This window comes from Astyanax mexicanus, chromosome 11 (genome assembly GCF_023375975.1).
Source record: "Astyanax mexicanus isolate ESR-SI-001 chromosome 11, AstMex3_surface, whole genome shotgun sequence".
NCBI lineage: Eukaryota > Metazoa > Chordata > Actinopteri > Characiformes > Acestrorhamphidae > Astyanax > Astyanax mexicanus.
In genome coordinates, this window is record NC_064418.1 from 45,454,040 (window position 1) to 45,472,924 (window position 18,885).

The 18,885-nt window shown below is 38.7% G+C and overlaps 1 protein-coding gene and 1 long non-coding RNA gene across 16 annotated transcripts in view; both read right to left on the reverse strand.

The window, feature by feature from the left end:
* Window positions 1-3,502: 3,502 nt before the first annotated feature.
* map2 (microtubule-associated protein 2) overlaps window positions 3,503-18,885 on the reverse strand; it is a 192,494-nt gene continuing 177,111 nt past the window's right edge. For 10 of the 15 annotated variants that reach the window (XM_049484766.1, XM_049484778.1, XM_049484775.1 and 7 more), the window contains 4 exons: window positions 14,298-14,390; window positions 10,372-10,453; window positions 8,847-8,959; window positions 3,503-6,642 (listed from right to left, as the gene is read on the reverse strand). In XM_049484766.1, the coding sequence (XP_049340723.1) occupies window positions 6,427-6,642; window positions 8,847-8,959; window positions 10,372-10,453; window positions 14,298-14,390 (504 nt within the window). In that variant the 3' untranslated portion in view covers window positions 3,503-6,426. Of the gene's footprint in view, window positions 6,643-8,800; window positions 8,960-10,371; window positions 10,454-14,297; window positions 14,391-18,885 lie in introns of all 15 variants that reach the window. The other 5 variants (XM_049484780.1, XM_049484776.1, XM_049484772.1 and 2 more) reach the window with 2 other exon arrangements.
* On the reverse strand, window positions 10,460-14,090 carry LOC125804922 (uncharacterized). The gene is made up of 3 exons (XR_007441147.1): window positions 12,044-14,090; window positions 11,284-11,882; window positions 10,460-11,249 (listed from the first exon to the last, which is right to left on the reverse strand). It is a non-coding gene; the product is annotated as an uncharacterized LOC125804922 (long non-coding RNA).

Here is an 18,885-nt window from a genome sequence, read left to right on the forward strand (position 1 = left end):
CAGCTTTTGTCAGGGTTTTCTTTCAGGAAGGTGGGTGGCTTAAGAGTAAAGTTGGGCCAAAATACCTAAGTAATACTTTGGTATTGTTCACAAGTAGTTTGGTTCAATACCCCACCCACTCCACTCAACTTCCACTGTTGAACCCAATTACACTAATTAAGCATTGGTCACAATTTTGTGGATTCAATACCTCAGGTCTGTTAAGTTACCATTTTTATGCATCGTCAAAATACTCTGGTATTGTTCACAAGTTGTGGGTTCAAAACCCCAGGTCTGCTAAGCTTCCATTGTTGAACCCACTCAAAATAATTGAGCATTGGTCACAAAGTTAGAATAATTGAGCATTGGTCACAAAGTTGTGGGTTCAATACCATAGTCTGCTAAGCTTCCATAGTTGAACCCAGTTAGAATAATTAAGCATCATTCACAAAGTTGTGGGTTGGATACCCCAGGTCTTTTAAGTCACCCTTTTTGAGCATCGTCAATATAATTGGGTATTGTTCCCAAGTAGTTGGATTCAATACCCCATGTCTGCAAAGTTTCTATTGTTAAACCCTGTCACAAATATGTGGGTTCAATACCTGAGGTATGGTAAGTTACCATTTTTGGGCATGGTCAAAATACTTGGGTATTGTTCAAGTAGTAGGGTTCAATACCTCAGTCTGCTAAGCTTCCATTGTTGAACCCACTCAAAATATTTAAGCATTGGTCACAAAGTTGTGGATTCAATACCCCAGGCCTGCTAAACTGCCATTGTTGAACCCATTTAGAATAATTAAGCATTGGTCACAAATTTGTGGGTTACCTCAGTTCTGTTAATTTATCATTGCTGAGCATGGCCAAAATACTTGGGTTTTGTCCAGAAGTAGTTGGGTTCAATACCACCGGTCTGCAAAGCTTCTATTGTTAAACCCAGTTAGAATATTGTGACACTGGTCACAAATGTGTGGGTTCAATACCTGAGATATGGTAAGTTACCATTGTTGGGCATGGTCAAAATATTTGGGTATTGTTCAAGTAGTAGGGTTCCATAACCCAACCTGCTAAGCTTCTATTGTTGAAGCCATTTAGAATAATTAAGCATTGTTCACAAAGTTGTGGATTCAATACCTCAGGTCTGCTAAGCTGCCATTTATGAACCTAGTTAGAATAATTAAGCATGGTCACAAAGCTGTGGGTTCAATACCCCAATCTGCTAAGCTTCTATAGCTGAACCCAGTTAGAATAATTAAGCATTGGTCACAAATTTGTGGGTTTAATACCTAAGGTCTATTAATTTACCATTGCTGAGCATGGCCAAAATACTTGGGTTTTGTTCAAAAGTAGTTGGGTTCAATACCGCAGGTCTGCAAAGCTTCTATTGTTAAACCCAGTTAGAATATTGTGACATTAATCACTAAGTTCCCATTGTTGACCATCATCAAAATACTTAGTTATTGTTCACAAGGTGGTAAGTTCTATTCACCAGACTGCTAAGCTGCCATTGTTGAACCCAGTTAGAATAATTGAGCATTAATCACAAAGTTGTGGGCTCAATACCCCAGGCCTGCTAAGCTTGCATTTTTGAACCCATTTAGAATAATTAAGCATTGTTCACAAAGTTGTGGGTTTAATACCCCAGGCCTGCTAAGCTGCCATTGTTGAACCCAGTTAGAATATTGTGAAATTGATCACAAATTTATAGGTTCAATACCCCAGTCTACTAAGCTTCCATTGTTAAACCCAGTTAGAATATTGTGACATAGATCAAAATTTGTTGGTTTAATACCTCAGGTCTGTTAATTTACCATTGCTGAGCATGGTCAAAATACTTGGGTTTTGTTCAGAAGTAGTTGGGTTCAATACTGCAGGTCTGCAAAGCTTCTATTGTTAAACCCAGTTAGAATATTGTGACATTAATCACAAATGTGTGGGTTCAACACCCCAGGTCTGCTAAGTTACCGTTGTTGACCATCATCAAAATACTTAGTTATTGTTCACAAGGTGGTAAGTTCTATTCATCAGATAAGCTGCTAAGCTGCCATTGATGAACCCAGTTAAAATAAATAATATAGCATTGGTCACAAAGTAGTGGGTTCAATACCCCAGGTGTGCTAAGCTTATAAGTGTTTATAAGTACTTCTAACCTAATTAGTAACATTAAGAAACTATTTTATAAACCATTAATAACCCCTTTATGAAGGAGCCTTATTTTTTAAATTGTACCTTCATTAGTACAGTCACTAAACTGCAGTGTGAAACTAAAACTAACTGGACTAAATGTAGACTATACAACAAACGTACTGTACAACAAACACATCAACCGTTTTTTTTTTTTTTTTTTTTTCATTTTCGTCGGTTTTTCGCTTTTATTGTCATAATCGTTGAGAGAGAGCATTTTTGTATTCCGTATCATATCAACAGGAGAAAAACTGCATACATCTACAGGACCTTTTAAATAGATTTACAGCTGCTGTGAGGAGGGTGGTTGGGGGGGAGGGGGAGGGGAGAGGGGGCAAAAGGGGGTGCAGAAAAACACAGAAGCCAACAAACAACAGGAGCTCCGGGGTGAAGGGGTATTTGGGGGTGTTGGGGGGGGGTATCCACAAATGACGAATGACGACAGAAAAAATATACAGGAGCACTTTTATCAAACTGATGCGAGATGAGGGCGTGTAAGTTCGTTTGTGTGTGTTTTTTATGTGTGTGTGAGTTTTCTTCTTCCTTTTTTTTATCGAAACCGTTCTATTATGTTTGATTTTTTTTTGTTCAGGCGTCGTTTCATCTATCTCTTTTCCAACCTGTTTTTTTTTATTTTTTTTTATTTTTTTACAGTTTATTTTTACAGGTAAAGCAAACCTAAGCATCTACAGCTTGAACAGAGGAGCTGCTCCCTAAACAGTAAAGACAAGTATTGTATTAAGAATTAAATAAGAACCACAGCTCCGTCCACAAAGCTGCTCGGATAGCTGCATGCCCAGAGGAACCCTTACCCGCGGTCTGGTGGACGTGGACGTGGACGTGGACGGTGGTGTTATTTGCGCTTCCTGTGGTTTTTAAAAGAGGAGTCCTTAGATGAAATGAATATACTCTCCAAATCGGCTGGATCAACTGGCTGGGAGAGACTCCAGAAAAGTGCGCCATTTATATATATATGTATGTATATATATATATATATATATATATCGTCGTCTCGTTCTTGATGCGATACTGTTCTGTGATGATTAATGTTAATATTGTTGAAAAGTGCATTATTTTTGTATTTTTTAGCAACACACGAAGCGTTTTAATCACCTGTAAGACGATGCGTGGACCCCTGGGCGATGGCGACACAGTCAATCTGAAATTATTAACAAGCGTAACATCATCGTCACTAATATCTATAAAACATGAAGTGTTGGTTTTATCCAATGATTCAGCAAATAACTTACTAAAATCCTTTCGTCTGAAATAGAAAATAGCCTCTTTTTGTACTAGAATCGACACATGCTCATCATACCATAGTCTAACGTCTTTTTTTTCGTCTCAGCTGCAATAATGCAATAATTGTACAGATATTATAAGTTATAGAAGTGTTTTCAGTTTTTTTTGTCCTTTTTTTATGTTTAAAGTTGACTGAGAGATGCTGCTGACAAAGAATCGGTGTAATTATACACATATATTATTAATAATATACATTATCGTTTCGATAGCATCGATGGTTGAGCGGCGGTTGAGCGTAGTCGAGTCGCATTCGGGATGCGGGGTGTTTCTTTCTTTTTCTTTTTTTTTTTTTCATTTTCGTAAGACTCCATGCACTAAACTGCGCAAGAAAACCAAAAAAATAATAATTAGTAACACCGCATGGAATGGTCACGTGACCTCCTGTCTTCTGTAGAAAAGGCAAAAAATAAGCCTGCTCCAGAGCACTGGAGCCTTAGAAACAGCGGCGTCCGAACCCGGCGTCTAAATGCGTACCAACAGCTCAAGCCTGATCTGAGATCAATCAGCATCTGTACACCATTAAAAATTATAATAATATTAATAAGTATCATAATAATGATAAAAAAATAAAATAAAATAAAAAATAAAAAATAAAATCACAGTCACACACACAAACACATAGAGTAAACAGGGAGGATCAAATTACACGAAAAACAAACAAAAAAAAAAAAACAGAAAAAAATGCACTGGTACCTCTCTCTAATCTAATCTAATCTAAAAACTGGAATATTTTAAGACCAAAAAACAAACAAAAGAACAATAAAATCAAACAAGATTCCACATTTATCCAAAGTCCAAAACCAGTTCCAGGAGGGTGCTGATGTTCAGCCGGCAGAAAAAAAGTGTGTTGTGTCTTTGAGAAATGTTCATAGATGGTCATAAATGGATATTAATGTTCATAAATGGTTGTAAATGGGCAGGAGGCTGGTGCCCACCACTACTACTACACCTCTAGAGGAGCCTACTCTACTGTAGATCAGGGGTTTGGATTCAAAACGCAGGGTTTCTCAGTAAAATTAGCTAAAAATGGAGGACAATCCAATATTTCTGGTCTTTTTTTTTAAGAAAACTAGTCATATTAGTTGTGGAAGCCAATGATCAGCTGCATTAATACGAGCTACTGCCCATTGGCTCCAGTTGTATACCAGTTTGAGTCAGAGTCACAGTAATTAAACAGTACAGCATGGCTGCTTTTCCACTGCAGGGTCAAGCAGTTCTGAGAACAGTAGGATAGTTAACAGTACTTGGTGCCAATGAATACTTTAGTAGGAGGGTTTAAAAGACTAAGATATCTGCCTGTTGGTTATCTAGGCAATGCTAACACTGCTGTAGTGATGTTAGTAAAGCCCTTAGCCAGTGCACAGACATCACTGTAATGAACTGGAACAAGGCCTGTAGCTGCCTAGTATGAAAACACTACATGTACCATGCTGGGAATCTCTCTCTATACATTGTTTTCTACATGAGTAGCTCAATAATGCTGTTGGGCTGGTTGGATTGACAGGGTATGGACAGGTTATTGGTGCCACCCACCGCTTCTCGTATGTAGGTATAGACTCATTGTGTAGACACTAGTTTAGGAGTGGGTGCCATTTATGCATTTTTAGAGAGATTAGTACTTGGGTTGGTTAGGTCCACCTCAATCCACACACAAACACTATGTACTGTCTGTCCATTAAATGTTTTAAATATCTTTTGTAAACTGATATTAAGATAATTTATATGATTTATATGTCTATTGCTACTGGACAAATTGAGTAATGGTTGAGTAAAAGTCTCTTGTGGTCTTCCTTTCACACTGCTAAATTTGTTTTATGGTTACTTCCACTTTTATTCCTACACCAAACAGGGTAAAGTATCAAATGGGTTTAGTTAATGATCATAAAGTGGGACAAGTCCTGTAGCCAGCGTGCTACCACTGTAACACTATCGTAGCAATGTTGCCAATGTTGAATGGACTGGTAGTACAAGGACAGTTGTATTGTAGAAAGAGGGCTGTAGCCTGCCTGCTAACACTATCGTAGCAATGTTGCCAATGTTGAACGAGGCTGCTAGTAATATGGGACATGTCCAGTAGCTGGTGTGCTAACACTGTAGTAGTGATGTTGGACGAGACTAGTAGTAATTTAAGATGAGGCCAATAGCCAGTGTGCTAACAGGGTAGTAGTGACGTTGGACGAGGCCAGTATTAATGTGGAATGAGGTCTGTAGCCAGCATGCTAACACTGTAGTAGTGATGTTGGACAAGGCCGTGTCCTGTAGCCAGGGTGCTAACACTGTCATAGTGATGTTACCAATGTTAAACGAGGCTGCTAGTAATATGTGATGTGTCCAGTAGCCGGTGTGCTCACACTTTAGTAGTGATGTTGGACAAGGCCAGTAGTAATGCAGAATGAGGCCTGTAGCCAGCGTGCTAACACTGTAGTAGTGATGTTGGACGAGGCCAGTAGTAATTTGGGACGTGTCCATTAGCTGGTGTGCTAACACTGTAGTAGTGATGTTGGACGAGGCCAGTAGTAGTTTGGGATGTGTCTATTAGCTGGTGGGCTAACACTGTAGTAGTGATGTTGGATGAGGCCAGTAATGTGGTAGCTGGTGTGAAAAGCCACTCTCCTCAATTTGGCATTTAGTTTTGCACTTCCAGATTCTGACTAAGCAACATTTTAACTAAGATAATATTGGGTCATTAGTAACCATTTGGCTCTGCAGTGGAAAAGAGGCCTTTGGTTCATTAAACGATTAATTTATAAAGACTTTTATTTGAAAGAAGAATTTGAAAGATAGAAATGGTAGATAAATATTAGGTCCGGTGTTCCCTTATGTTCTGTATCTCACTGAGAATCCCTGCTTTTTGAAGCTGCCCCTGCAGAGGGGGGGGAGGGGGTATAGTTGGTATAGTTGAGTGGTAGCTGAGCTGTAGTTGGGTGTTTATGCGGGAGCTGCTGGAGGAGAATGGGTGAGGTTTCACAGTCCCTGTTTGGCCAGGGCGGCGGTCACGTCCTCAGCCAGGGTGGCCAGCTGCGGAGACTCCAGCAGGTTGATGCTGCCGGATGAGGACATGTGGCTGTGGCGGTGGGGCGAGGTGCCGCCCGAAAGGCCGGGCGACTGGGTCACAATCTCGGCCCCATGGTCCACACGCGCCTTGGCCAAATCACGGAAGCTCAGCTTGTGGCTCTCGATCTGGGATAAAGCAGAGGAACGACAAAGACGACAAAGAGTCAATGGAGACAACGGATAAATTACATATAATTCAGAGAATCACATCAAGAAATTAATTTGTTCTTTGGTCTTGAGGTACAGTTTGTGGTCTTTAAACTCTGAAGAGGTAACTTTTGGTTGGTCTGTTCTTTTAGCAACACGTATTGTACTGTCATGACCCCCTGAAAGTCTTTGCTGGTGGTTGTTGGTGCCTTGGGCTGGACTCTTAAATGGAAGAACAGGTATGTTTAAAATTAGAAATTGAGGCAGATAGTAGAGTTCAGAATGCAGATACTGGGAATGTAAATTGGATATCTTACGTTTCTAACCCTAACCTTTTTTATCTGAGAGATTATGTGTTTTTTTCTTTTGTTTTCGAAATCCAGTAGCCTCTAGGGAGCCAGTTTCATCAACATAAAATGTTTGATGGTCTTTGCAGTGACAGCACTTGAGGATACTTTCTTTCCTCATTTGAGTAATTCTTTCCATAATCTGGATTAGATCATTACTCAAATAGAGCTATTCACTGTATACATGTAACTCTACCTCTTCACTACTTTACAACTGATGCTCCCAAACACTTTATTAAGAGACAAGAAATTTAACTAAGGACCTCTTGACTCCTCAAAAACCACTATTAAAACTGATTGAGAAAATAAATGCCAAGATGTACGAAGCTGTCATATAAAATATAAAATATATTATGGTTCCTTTAACACTTTTTGTGGAATAAATAATTCCTTATGTGTTTCTTTATAGTTTGGATGACTTTAGCATTGTGAATGAAGAATCATGATACTAAAAAATGTAAGCTGTGTCCAAACGTTTGACTGAAACATATATATAAAATTTGGCCATTTGAGCACATCATCTAAGCTCCATCTACCAAAAAGCCATCTCTAATTAAATAATAAAGTACAAGACCTTATTTACTGTAACTCCCAATACGTGTTCCATTTGGGCTGAAAACTGGGAATGTGACTCCTGTCTCTCCCACACTCAGCTCTACCTGCGATCTCTAGTCTCCGGACTACAATACCCAGGATGCACCACACACTGTCTCCTCCAGGAAGCCAATCACCTGAATACTGAACACCTGCTCACGGGCCTATATTGCTGAGTATTGTTTTTTTGTCCACTCTACAACACGATTATTTCCTTGCTTGTGATTTCCATTTCGTTTATGACCTTGTTTTGTTTCTCGACCCTGATCTTGCCTGTCCTCTGATATTTTCTGGCCTGTGTATGACCCTCAGACTGTTATTACTGTAGTTTATGGTATGTTCTCTCTCTCTGGCTGCTGTTCACTGAATACCTTGCTCATTTTGACTATTCCTTGTAGTCCGTATTTTGTCAATTTATCTGCACATGTCTGAGATTTGCCTAGCAATGACAGTTTTATCATATGACTAAAAATCCAAAAATAAATCAATTAATTCATTAAGCAGTAATCACTGTTACTGTTCATTATTTATTACACCACATTAATATCCAATCAAATTTATATGCTACTTTCTAAGCTGTAATCACTAGATACAATATCAAATATAATAAGCAGTTTTAACAATCTTTATAATAGTAAAATAACATGCAGCACACACCAACATCACACAATCTCACAGACTCTTTTTTAAATATATTTTTAAAATATTTTTATCATTGGTACAGTATGACATGCAGAACATCTGTATCACTCAGTCAGGGATGGACTTTTGACTTATTGTGCAGAATAATATTATAATAACTGTATCTGTAACATGTATTTATGTTATTGAGGTACTATTAATGAATACACTAAATAATTAAGTAATTAAATAATTTTCAGTAGTTATTACAATGTTATTACATGATTATTAATGTGTAATTATGCAGTTATTCCTAAAAATATAATGTGGGACCCAAATAAATCAGATTTTAAGCATAGTTCACTACATAAAATCACTTTAAATACTATTTTTTTCTGAAATTTCTCTTTAAGTATAATGAATTTTGTATTTGTCTATATGTCACAGTGTACCAGCCAAAATGGGGCAAAACAGCATTAACCCCCAGTGCCATGCTCCCCCCCAAAACCCCATCATACCGTGCTTCACTCACAAATACTTCACAGCACACCAAAAGATAATGTGTTAAGATTTACGATTCGCGTTGACTTTTAAGCTCATCGCTCGTTGTGGGTCTCTCACCAGCACATGCCCTCCTCCTGGCGTGTGGTGGGCGTTGTCCAGAGAGCCCACTTTAGCCTGGGCTTTATCTTTGAAGTCCAGCTTCACACTTTCAATGCGCACATTACCGCCCCCTGTGGGTGCACAGCAAAACAACACAATAAAAATAACACCATAAATAAATCATTGTTCTTCGACATGTTAAAAAAACATCATGAGACATAACTATAAGAATGATTAAGAAGTGTAAAAACCTCATAACAGTATGTAAGTTGTGTAAGTTGTGAGGTGTTATCTTGTGAGTGCGGATGAACACTGGCTACTGTGCTCTTTATTACTGTGGTAATATAATATTAGCCATATATAGTTTAGATCTGCACTATTGTTCTCCTATTAATATTATTAATTGATGCTAATGTAACATGATTTCATTATAGCTTGGATATGCAATATGTTATGGGATAGAAACTACTGAGCATTGTGTATTGTGTCCCATTACTTTTATCTCTTTCCAGTGGAAGCTAATAATACCAAATAATGCCATAATAATAAAACATTATTTTCTAAGATGTTAAAAACATCATTGGACAGCACTATATAAAATGATTAATAAAAAAAAAATTACAATAAAAAAATTACCCAAATTTAAACTACATAATACAACTCAATAATACTATCATACCTGCAAGCACAAGATGATAAAATAACAGGCAGAATAGTTAATTTAATAGTTTAGTTTTTTTTTTTTTTTGCATCCAATATCCTTCTCTTTTTTAGTTATTTTGAAATTAGTTTGAATTAACCATTAATTTATTTGAATTAAACTGATTCATTATATATGTATTTTGAACAATAAATAATATCAATTAAGTGATGTTTTTTGGTATCATGAGAGGTCAGTATCAAAAATACCGAAAGCTACAGAATTAAAATGAATTGGAGAGTCCAGTTTTTATTTTATTTCATTTTATTGCCAAACGTCTAAAAGGAAAGGTTCTAAAGTTACAACTGTATTACACTGAGGCATTGGGCATCTTGCACTTTTCACAAAGCAGCTCCACAGAGCATTCTTACAGATATGTACCAGCTTGTCACACACTCATTTTTTTTTTTTTTTTACTATGATTTATTTTATTACAGATCATTTTATATGTAATTTTTATTTGGGTCCATTACCCAATTCATTTGTATTATATTATTTTGAAAATATATTAAATGTTTAAATATGGAACAGCAGATCTTATATCCATCAGGGTATAGGGTATCTCCAGTGCCTGGCATTAGTCATGGTGCCAGTAGCTTTCTGCTTGTTTTTCTGCTTCAGTTTGTTTGCTATTCTCCTTTTTGTGATACACAATTCAAGTAGCTGAATGGATTTATTAAAAGGGGAGTCCACAAACATTTGGACACATAGTACAGTTTCTTCTGCAGGCTTCATCCTGACCAGCAGATGGAGCTGTAGCTCAGGAAATAAATAAACTCATGAGCTCACGAGCATGACACAGCAATCTGGCATTAAACAGCGTGTGGGCAGAGATCTGCTAACCTGGCCTGTGGCGGATGTTGTCCAGAGATCCACACTTGGAGGTCACGTGACTGAGGTCAAGCTTCTTGGACTGGATTTGTACCTGTAGAAAATGAGAGTTAATATCATGTTCACACTCAATTACAGCTGATCTGGTGGTTTGGAGGAAGGAGCTCCAGGGAAGGGCAAGTCCGGAACGGAGGATCAGATACAGGGATGCACAGAAAGGAAAGAAGGAAAATTAGGGATGCTGTTATGAATAAAATAGACGATATAATATGAACCCCAAGCTCAGATATGTTATTAAATTCAGGAAAAATGAGAAAAGTGAAGTTAATAAGCAGCCTCCGCTCTGCAGCCATTCAGAGCAGGGATGTTTGCTTTGACGACAACCTAAAGGTCATGAGACAAACGCTGTGATTAGACCCGGCTCTGCAGGAAGACCTGAGAATAAAATATAATTATTATATACTGTATATCATGCCAGAGCAGAGCGGATCAGGGAGCCTCAGGGCGAGAAAGACATCAGCAGGTATGCAGCCATGAAGACACACCCACCTGAGCCTGGAGAGAGAAGAACCATGATTCCAATATGTCCTGTAATAATGCTGCCATCACTGTACACCTGATACCATGCAGGTTCTGTATTATACACAGCTCACCTCTACTTTCACTCCCTGGCCACTTTATTAGAAACACCAACATTTATCTTTTACCCCCACTCACTGGCCACTTTATTAGAAACACCAACATTTATCTTTTACCCCCACTCACTGGCCACTTTATTAAAACACCTCTTTCCACTGACTGGCCACTTTATTAGAAACACCTCTTTCCACTGACTGGCCACTTTATTAGAAACACCTCTTTCCACTGACTGGCCACTTTATTAGAAACACCTCTTCCACTGCCTGGCCACTTTATTAGAAACACTTCTTTCCACTGCCTGGCCACTTTATTAGAAACACCCCCTTTCTGTTTCCATTTGCTGGCCACTTTATTAGAAACACCTCTTTCCATTGCCTGGCCACTTTATTAGAAACACTTCTTTCCACTGCCTGGCCACTTTATTAGAAACACCCCCTTTCTGTTTCCATTTGCTGGCCACTTTATTAGAAACACCATCCCTCTACTGTCACTGTTTGGCCACTTTATTAGAAACACCATCCCTCTACTTTCACTGGCTGGCCACTTTATTAGAAACACCTCTTTCCACTGGCTGGCCACTTTATTTGAAACACTATTTATGTACTTTCACTGTTTGGCCACTTTATTAGAAACCCCTAACTTTTACTGCCACTCATTCATCATATTTTTTTAGAAACACCTCTTTCCACTTACTGGCCACTTTATTAGAAACCCCCACCTTCTCCTTCCACTGCCTGGCCAATTTGTTAGAAACATCAACCATTGTACTATTTTTGTTTGGCCACTTTATTAGAAACACTTACAGTTCTTTTTCCACTGGCTGGCCACTTTATTAGAAACACCATCTCTCCACTTTCACTGTTTGGCCACTTTATTAGAAACACCTCTTTACACGGACTGGCCACTTTATTAGAAACACTTACAGTCTCTTTCCACTGACTGGCCACTTTATTGGAAACACCAACCTTCTTTTTCCACTGGCTGGCCACTTTATTAGAAACACCATCTCTCCACTTTCACTGTTTGGCTACTTTATTAGAAACACCTCTTTCCACTGGCTGGCCACTTTATTAGAAACACCATTCCTCTACTTTCACTGATTGGCTGCTTTATTAGAAACAATATCCCTTTACCTTCACTGATTGGCCAATTTATTAGATACATCCACCACCTTGTGCTTCCACTCATTGGCCACTTTATTTGAAACACTTACAGTCTCTTTCCACTGGCTGGCCAATTTATTAGAAACATCTAGCTTCTAATACCTCTCACTGGCCACTTTATTAGAAATATTAACCTTCTTTTTTTTCACTGGCTGGCCACTTTATTAGAAACCCCTAACTATGACTGCAACTCATTGGCCAATTTATTTGAAACACTTAACTTCTCTTTCCACTGACTGGCCACTTTATTAGAAACATCTAACGTATATGTCCACTCATTGGTCACTTTATTAGAAACACCTCTTTCCACTGACTGGCCACTTTATTAGAAACACTATTTATGTACTTTCACCGTTTGCCCACTTTATTAGAACCACATACCTTCTCTTTCTACTGCCTGGTCACTACTACCATTACACTGGCCACTTTATCAGAAACACCTACCTCTGCTTTCCACTGATTGGCTTTATCAGTAACACCTGAATCTTTTACTCAACAGCCATTTCATTAGAAACACTGACTGTATCTTGTGGAGTGTGTGATCAGCTACCATGCAAATCATTAAGTCATCATCCTCTGCTGTGTCCTGCCCTGAATTCGACCTCACTACTCTCACACTCACACACACAGCTTTCACCAACAGTAATCAGGTCTGATGTCTGACAGGCCACTGCAGAGCACACGGCCTCTGATGAGGCATCTTCACAACAGGTCTACTCAGACCCCGCGGCGGCCGCTGCTGCTGGACGGCTCAGAAAATAATAACGCTGCTCAGATTGAGACCCAGACATGAGTCAGCAGATCCAGACCCACGTACACAAACACCTGCTGACAGGTCGCATCAGTGGACATGTCCAGCCAGACAGTCGGGGGTCAGGGGCAGCAGACGCAAGCTGATGAACCCATCAGGGTTTGGTTAATGGATGATGAAGGTGGAAAAAGTGGCCAGGAATATTACTGAGCTAAATCTGTGCTTCTAAATAGTTCCAAAACAACAGCATCATCATTATTGAGGAAGTGTTTTAGATATTTATGATTCTTAGCTTGTCTTCACCAAGACAGAAGTATAAAGGAGCAGAGGGTCATGTTTAAGACCTGTGCACTTAAAAAATATATATATATTGTTGTCTCCAGTGTGGCCTTCCACCCATATGAAAATGACACTTTCGGTCACTGTTAGGGACGAATTATTGCAGGACTCCATTAGGAACCTCTACAACTTGTGCATTAAACATGCATTAGATGCTAATTCTATTCTAAAGTGTGGCTCAATAAATATCAGCCCATATTGGTCAAATTTATTTGTGTATCATTTATTGTTCCTCGTAACTTTTATCTTCCTTTAGAATTGCAATCAGCATCGGGAGATCACTGTTCATGATTCGAATCCCGGTCATGCAGCTCGCCATCAGCTGCCGGAGCCCTGAGAGAGCACAATTGGCCTTCCTCTCATAGGGTGGATAGATGGGTAGATTTCCTTTCATCACTTTTAGAGTGATGTTGATCAGCACAATGCTGCATCTGTGAGCTGATGTATCAGAACCGAGTCGCTGCGCTTTCCTCTGAACGTTAGCACTGTGATGCTACTCGGCAAAGCTGCATCAGCAGCAGTTCAAAAAGAGGCGGAGTCTGACCTCACATGTATCGGAGGAGGCATGTGCTAGCCTTCACCTTCCTGGTGTTGGGGCGTCACTAGTGATAGGAGGAGCACAGCTAAGTAGCTGAGTGGGTGGGATAATCAGCATAGCTAAATAATATTGAGATACTGTGATTCTGCAATACTCGATATATCGCAAGACGAAAAGTCAAAATGGGGGAGTTTGGGAACTATTAAGGAGTTTCGAGCGCCTATATTTCAATAAATATATTGATTTTTGATGCCACATATTGATAATTAAACAATGCTACATATTGCAATATCAATATTTTGGCCCAGTTAGTGTTTTTCATCAGAAAAGACTAGAAATTAGTAAAAACATTATTGAGCAACTTGTTGAGGTGAAATCTGCAGGTTGAAGTGGTTAGGTGCTATCACGTCTCTGGAGAGAAACAGAGAGAGGCAGGAAAAGACATAAAGTGAGAAAGAGAGAGAGAGAGGGCGGGGCGAGAGTGGGGGGTGGGGGGGGGGGTACATACGTTGCCTCCACGAGGAGAATGCAGCAGATTATCCTTGGATCCACACTTTGACTGAACGTGACTGAGCTCCAGCTTCTTGTTTAAAATTTGAATCTAGAAAAACAAAAAATGGCGACATGCACTTCTTTTAATGACGATGGAAAAGCACAAACACACAAAAATGTACATGTATCAATAAAACATATTAAAACTCTGAATAAAAACAAAAAAATCTTAAAAATGGGGCTATAAATGGTTATTTGAGTGATGCCTAGAGACGTTGAATTTATGTTAGTTGTTATATCAAGTGTGTTGCTCTACTTTGAATTTTATGGTCAGTTTAATAAAATAGAAGTGTATTTAATGTTTTTAAAGTAAAATACACATTTTAAATAGTTATAGAAACTTAGATGAAGAACAAACATGTTATAGAGTTATTGCAGCTAAGAAAATGATGCTTGCTCTTACAGCCTACAACAAAGTATAATTTACAAGTTTTCCTAGGATAGCTTGGGAGGGAATCACTACACAGTGATGGTGAGTGAAATAGATTGTGCCCAAAGCCGAAAGAGAAAAGTAATGGCCAATGACAACAGACTAAACTCTATTTATTCAACTATTATATGTTGATTAAACTCAAATGTTCACTCAAAATTACATAAAAACAGGCTTAATTAATTTGAGTTTAAATTAATTGTTGGTTTACAGTGTAGAAGAACCACTTTTATATTAAAATGTGTGAATGTGGGCAAATTCGAGTGGTCCATCGTTCTAAAGTGCTGCCATTATGTTTAGGAGATTTCTGGTTCGAATCCTGGTCATGCAGCTTGCCATCAGCTGACAAGAGCTCTGAGAGAGCACAATTGGCCTCGCTCTCTTTCTGGGTGGGTACAGTAAATGGCGCTCTTTCCCCTCATCACTCCAAAGGGTGATGTGGATCAGCACAAGGCTGCGTCTGTGAGCTGATGTATCAGAACCGAGTCGAATTATGGAATTAAATATGGTTCTTCTATGGCATCACTCAGAGAACCTTTTGTAGGACCTGCATTTTTAAGATCAACAGCATAATAATGGGGATGGAGAAGAAACAATGGGAAAAAAGGTAACAAAAAGTTGATAAAACAAAGGAGTGGTCATTTATTTTCAGTCCCTTTTGTTCTATATATTGTCTTGGTCAGAGTTAAGTAATAGCAGGACATTAAGGGGATAACAGTATATAAACTGATCATAGTGTTATCTCAGGGGACTAAAGCTGTATAAGTTGTGAGGTGATTTCTTATAATTGAGGCTGAATACTGGCCTGTTTAATCTGGTAAATCAGTGCATTGTGTTTTAGCTTCCATGGGAAATGGCAAAAGTAATGGGACAAGATACTATATCCTGTTTAGTGATTTCTGACATGTAACTGTACAAGAACGTGCAACATCTAAGCGCCAAATTTCACACAATGCAGAATGTGATAAGTGATAAGTTCTCTCACCACTTTTATAACACCATTTTCCATTTGGTCCTATTTCTCATATATATATAAAAATACAACGTTTTCTGCAATAACTGGCAGAGTTTACTGCTAATATCCACAGACATTCAGCAAACACAAGACCTACAAATGTTCATGACCTCATGTAGAAAGTTCTGCAGCTGCAAATGTCACATTTATCCTTTACATTGAAAAAAGTTTCCAAACTAAAATGCAAAAGCAAACAGTTCAAAGATAAATCTGAATTTTGCCTAGAATTCAGTTTAACAGATAACAAACACCACATGAACTCTAGGTTATTTAACATCTGAACATGGTTTAGGCAAGCATATGATATATGAGCTATTCGGCAAGCTTTTTTAACTTTATTATATTATTAATTGAGAGATTACACAAAAACTATAATAAAGAGTTTACAGACCTACAGACTTCTTTTTCAATTATTCAATTTTACTTTATAATGAGGGGTGTACATCTCTGATCTCCAGCTAAGTTTAATAAAACCATTCTAACCCCTTTTTTCTTCCCTCCCCTCTCTGTTCTCTCTCTCTCTCTCACATGTGCTGAGACGCCTGGCCGGCCGGTCTGCCTGGATGTGTCCGTTTGTGATTCCAGCTTTCAGGAATCAGCCCTGTTCTTCTACTCATCAGAATTATTACACAACCCTTCTAACTCCTGCTTTTTTCTCTTTTTTACATGTATGGAGATGCCCTGTTCCTGATGTTCCCAGCCTGGCTCTCCACTGCCTGCTGTGTTGTTCTCCGGCTCTGCAGCCCTGCACTGATTACCATTAACACACTCAGTATCTGTTTCTGTATTAGCCATAGCTCTATAGTTTGTGCCCATCACATTCTTATATTCATAAATTAGTACCTGTTATTTTAGCTAAAGTTCACATTAATTCTCTGTACTGTTTTTGTTCTGTTATTTGTTTGTTGTTTGTTATTTGTTTGTACTGAGCGGGTCGACCCGAGTAGGATGGGTTCCTCTGACTGAGTCTTGGTTCCTTCCAAGGTTTCTTCCTCTTAAAGGGAGTTTTTCCTTGCCACTGTGTCACCATAAAAATGGCATCTCTGTGGTGCTGGCGTGGACCTGTTTTTCTCTGTGAAGCGGCTTTGTGACAACCTTTGTTGTAAAAAGCGCTATAAAAGTAAAATTGAATTGATTTAAGTTTAATTGATCTGTCAACTTGGATAAATGATGACTGCTGAACTAATAAAAAACTGATAAAACCACAAAATGTGAGCGATTTACCTGGATTTGACTCTATTAAGACAAATCAGAATTCTCTGAATTATGCCCAAATGCACTAAATACATTTATATTTATACAGTGGTCAATAAGACCAACTAAACAGTGCACTTAAAGGAACACCTGCAGTATAAAGCATTTTCCAGCTAAAATATTTAATAAAATACAATATTAAAAATATATGATAGCTCTTGTGGAAAAGACTACACACTGATGCTGAGTTGGGGAGGGTTGCCAGGTGCCAACAGGAAAGATATATATATATTTTTTGGAGTAATCTCTAAGAATTGTTAGGTAGACATTACTTAATTTTCAGTGTGTCTATATTATTATATTATTTAGGTAATATCTAGTGTTCACAATATAGGGTGTATTGCAAATTCCAACATCGCTCATCAACACCTAGAGATATTAAATTTTGAAATACTAACTGTAGTTTAATTTAGAAACACTTTAAAAACATGAACACAACTCTAGAAATGTGCTGTGTAGCCTTCAAATACAGTGCTGCCATTTTTTCCAATGACTAATAAAAAATGAATGGGTACATACTGTAGTTATTAGAAAGTATACCTGAAAAGTAAACCCTCAGACACGCCCCTTTTTTTAATTTCAGAGACAGGATGCTCCACCAAAAACACACACACACACAGATGCCCAGTCGCCCGGACCGGAGTGTGTATGTGTGCCGTGACTGGTGTCAGAGCTGATTAGGGCGAGTGTGTGTGAGCTCTGCTCTACAGAGACACTTGCTGTCAGGCAGGGCTGAGTGTGTATTTTGGGCCAGACAGCCCGAGACGTCTGGAGGAGTTATGTAACCTCCTGCTCACCCCTCAGCTCTCCCGTCCCACCGTGACCCCCAACCCAAACCCAGGACAGAACAGAGCTGCTCTACAGAGTCAGAGTTCAATTATCTGAATTAAAACAGTGACTATGTTCACACTGCAGATAAATCTGACTCAAATCCCATATTTTATATCATATGTGACAAAAAAAAACAATATAGAATCAGATATTTTCATTAAAAGGGCACTAAACCCTCTGATTTTTGCTGATTACACCCTCAGCTCAAATTTTTAAAAGGCTAAAAAAAATGGAAGGGTAGTTTGCGAGGGGCACTGGGATGTATGGGTTTAGAGGTGGGGCAGAAGGAAAGGGAGAGCTGATTGGCTGAGCTGCAGCAGCAGTGTGCCTCTGATAGCAGGGGACCAGCATTATTGATTGTCTGATCTGTATATTGTGATGTGTCTGCATATTAAAGTAAAGGTTTTTATTATTAGGGGAGAAAAAAAAAAAAACTAAACCTGTAAAAATGTGTTTGCTGAGGCCTGCAGTTCTTTGAATGTCTTTTGTGACCTCTTGGATGAGCAGGCGCTGTGCTCTTGGGGTAATTTTGGTCACCACTGGTTCACAACTCTTCCAACTTTTCACCATTTGTAGATAATGACTCTTACTGTGGTTCACTGGAGTCCCAAAACTTTAGAAATGGCAGCATCCTGTATCATTACTACATCCCTGCTTTTTGTAACAAACCAAACTGGGTATAAATTGGTAGAGTTGTGATTATTATCAGTACAGTGATGGCGGCTCCCAGAGATGTAGCTAAGGCTGTATAGGGATGTATAGGGTGTAAACAGTGGGTTTTAATAAGCTTCTTGTGCACTTTTTAAGTTATTAATGTCTCGTTTTAAATGTCAGGGCTCTCTGGATTCTACCAAGGAGCTACTTTGAGCTGGATAACGGTGTAAAAAGCAATTAATCAGAGCAAATTATGCCCTCAAATGCCCATTGTAAAGAGTGCTGAGCAAAAAGCACAAAATTATTTAATTTTAGCCAATTGTAGGGGCAAAAATCATCATTTGTGTATCATTCGTTCAT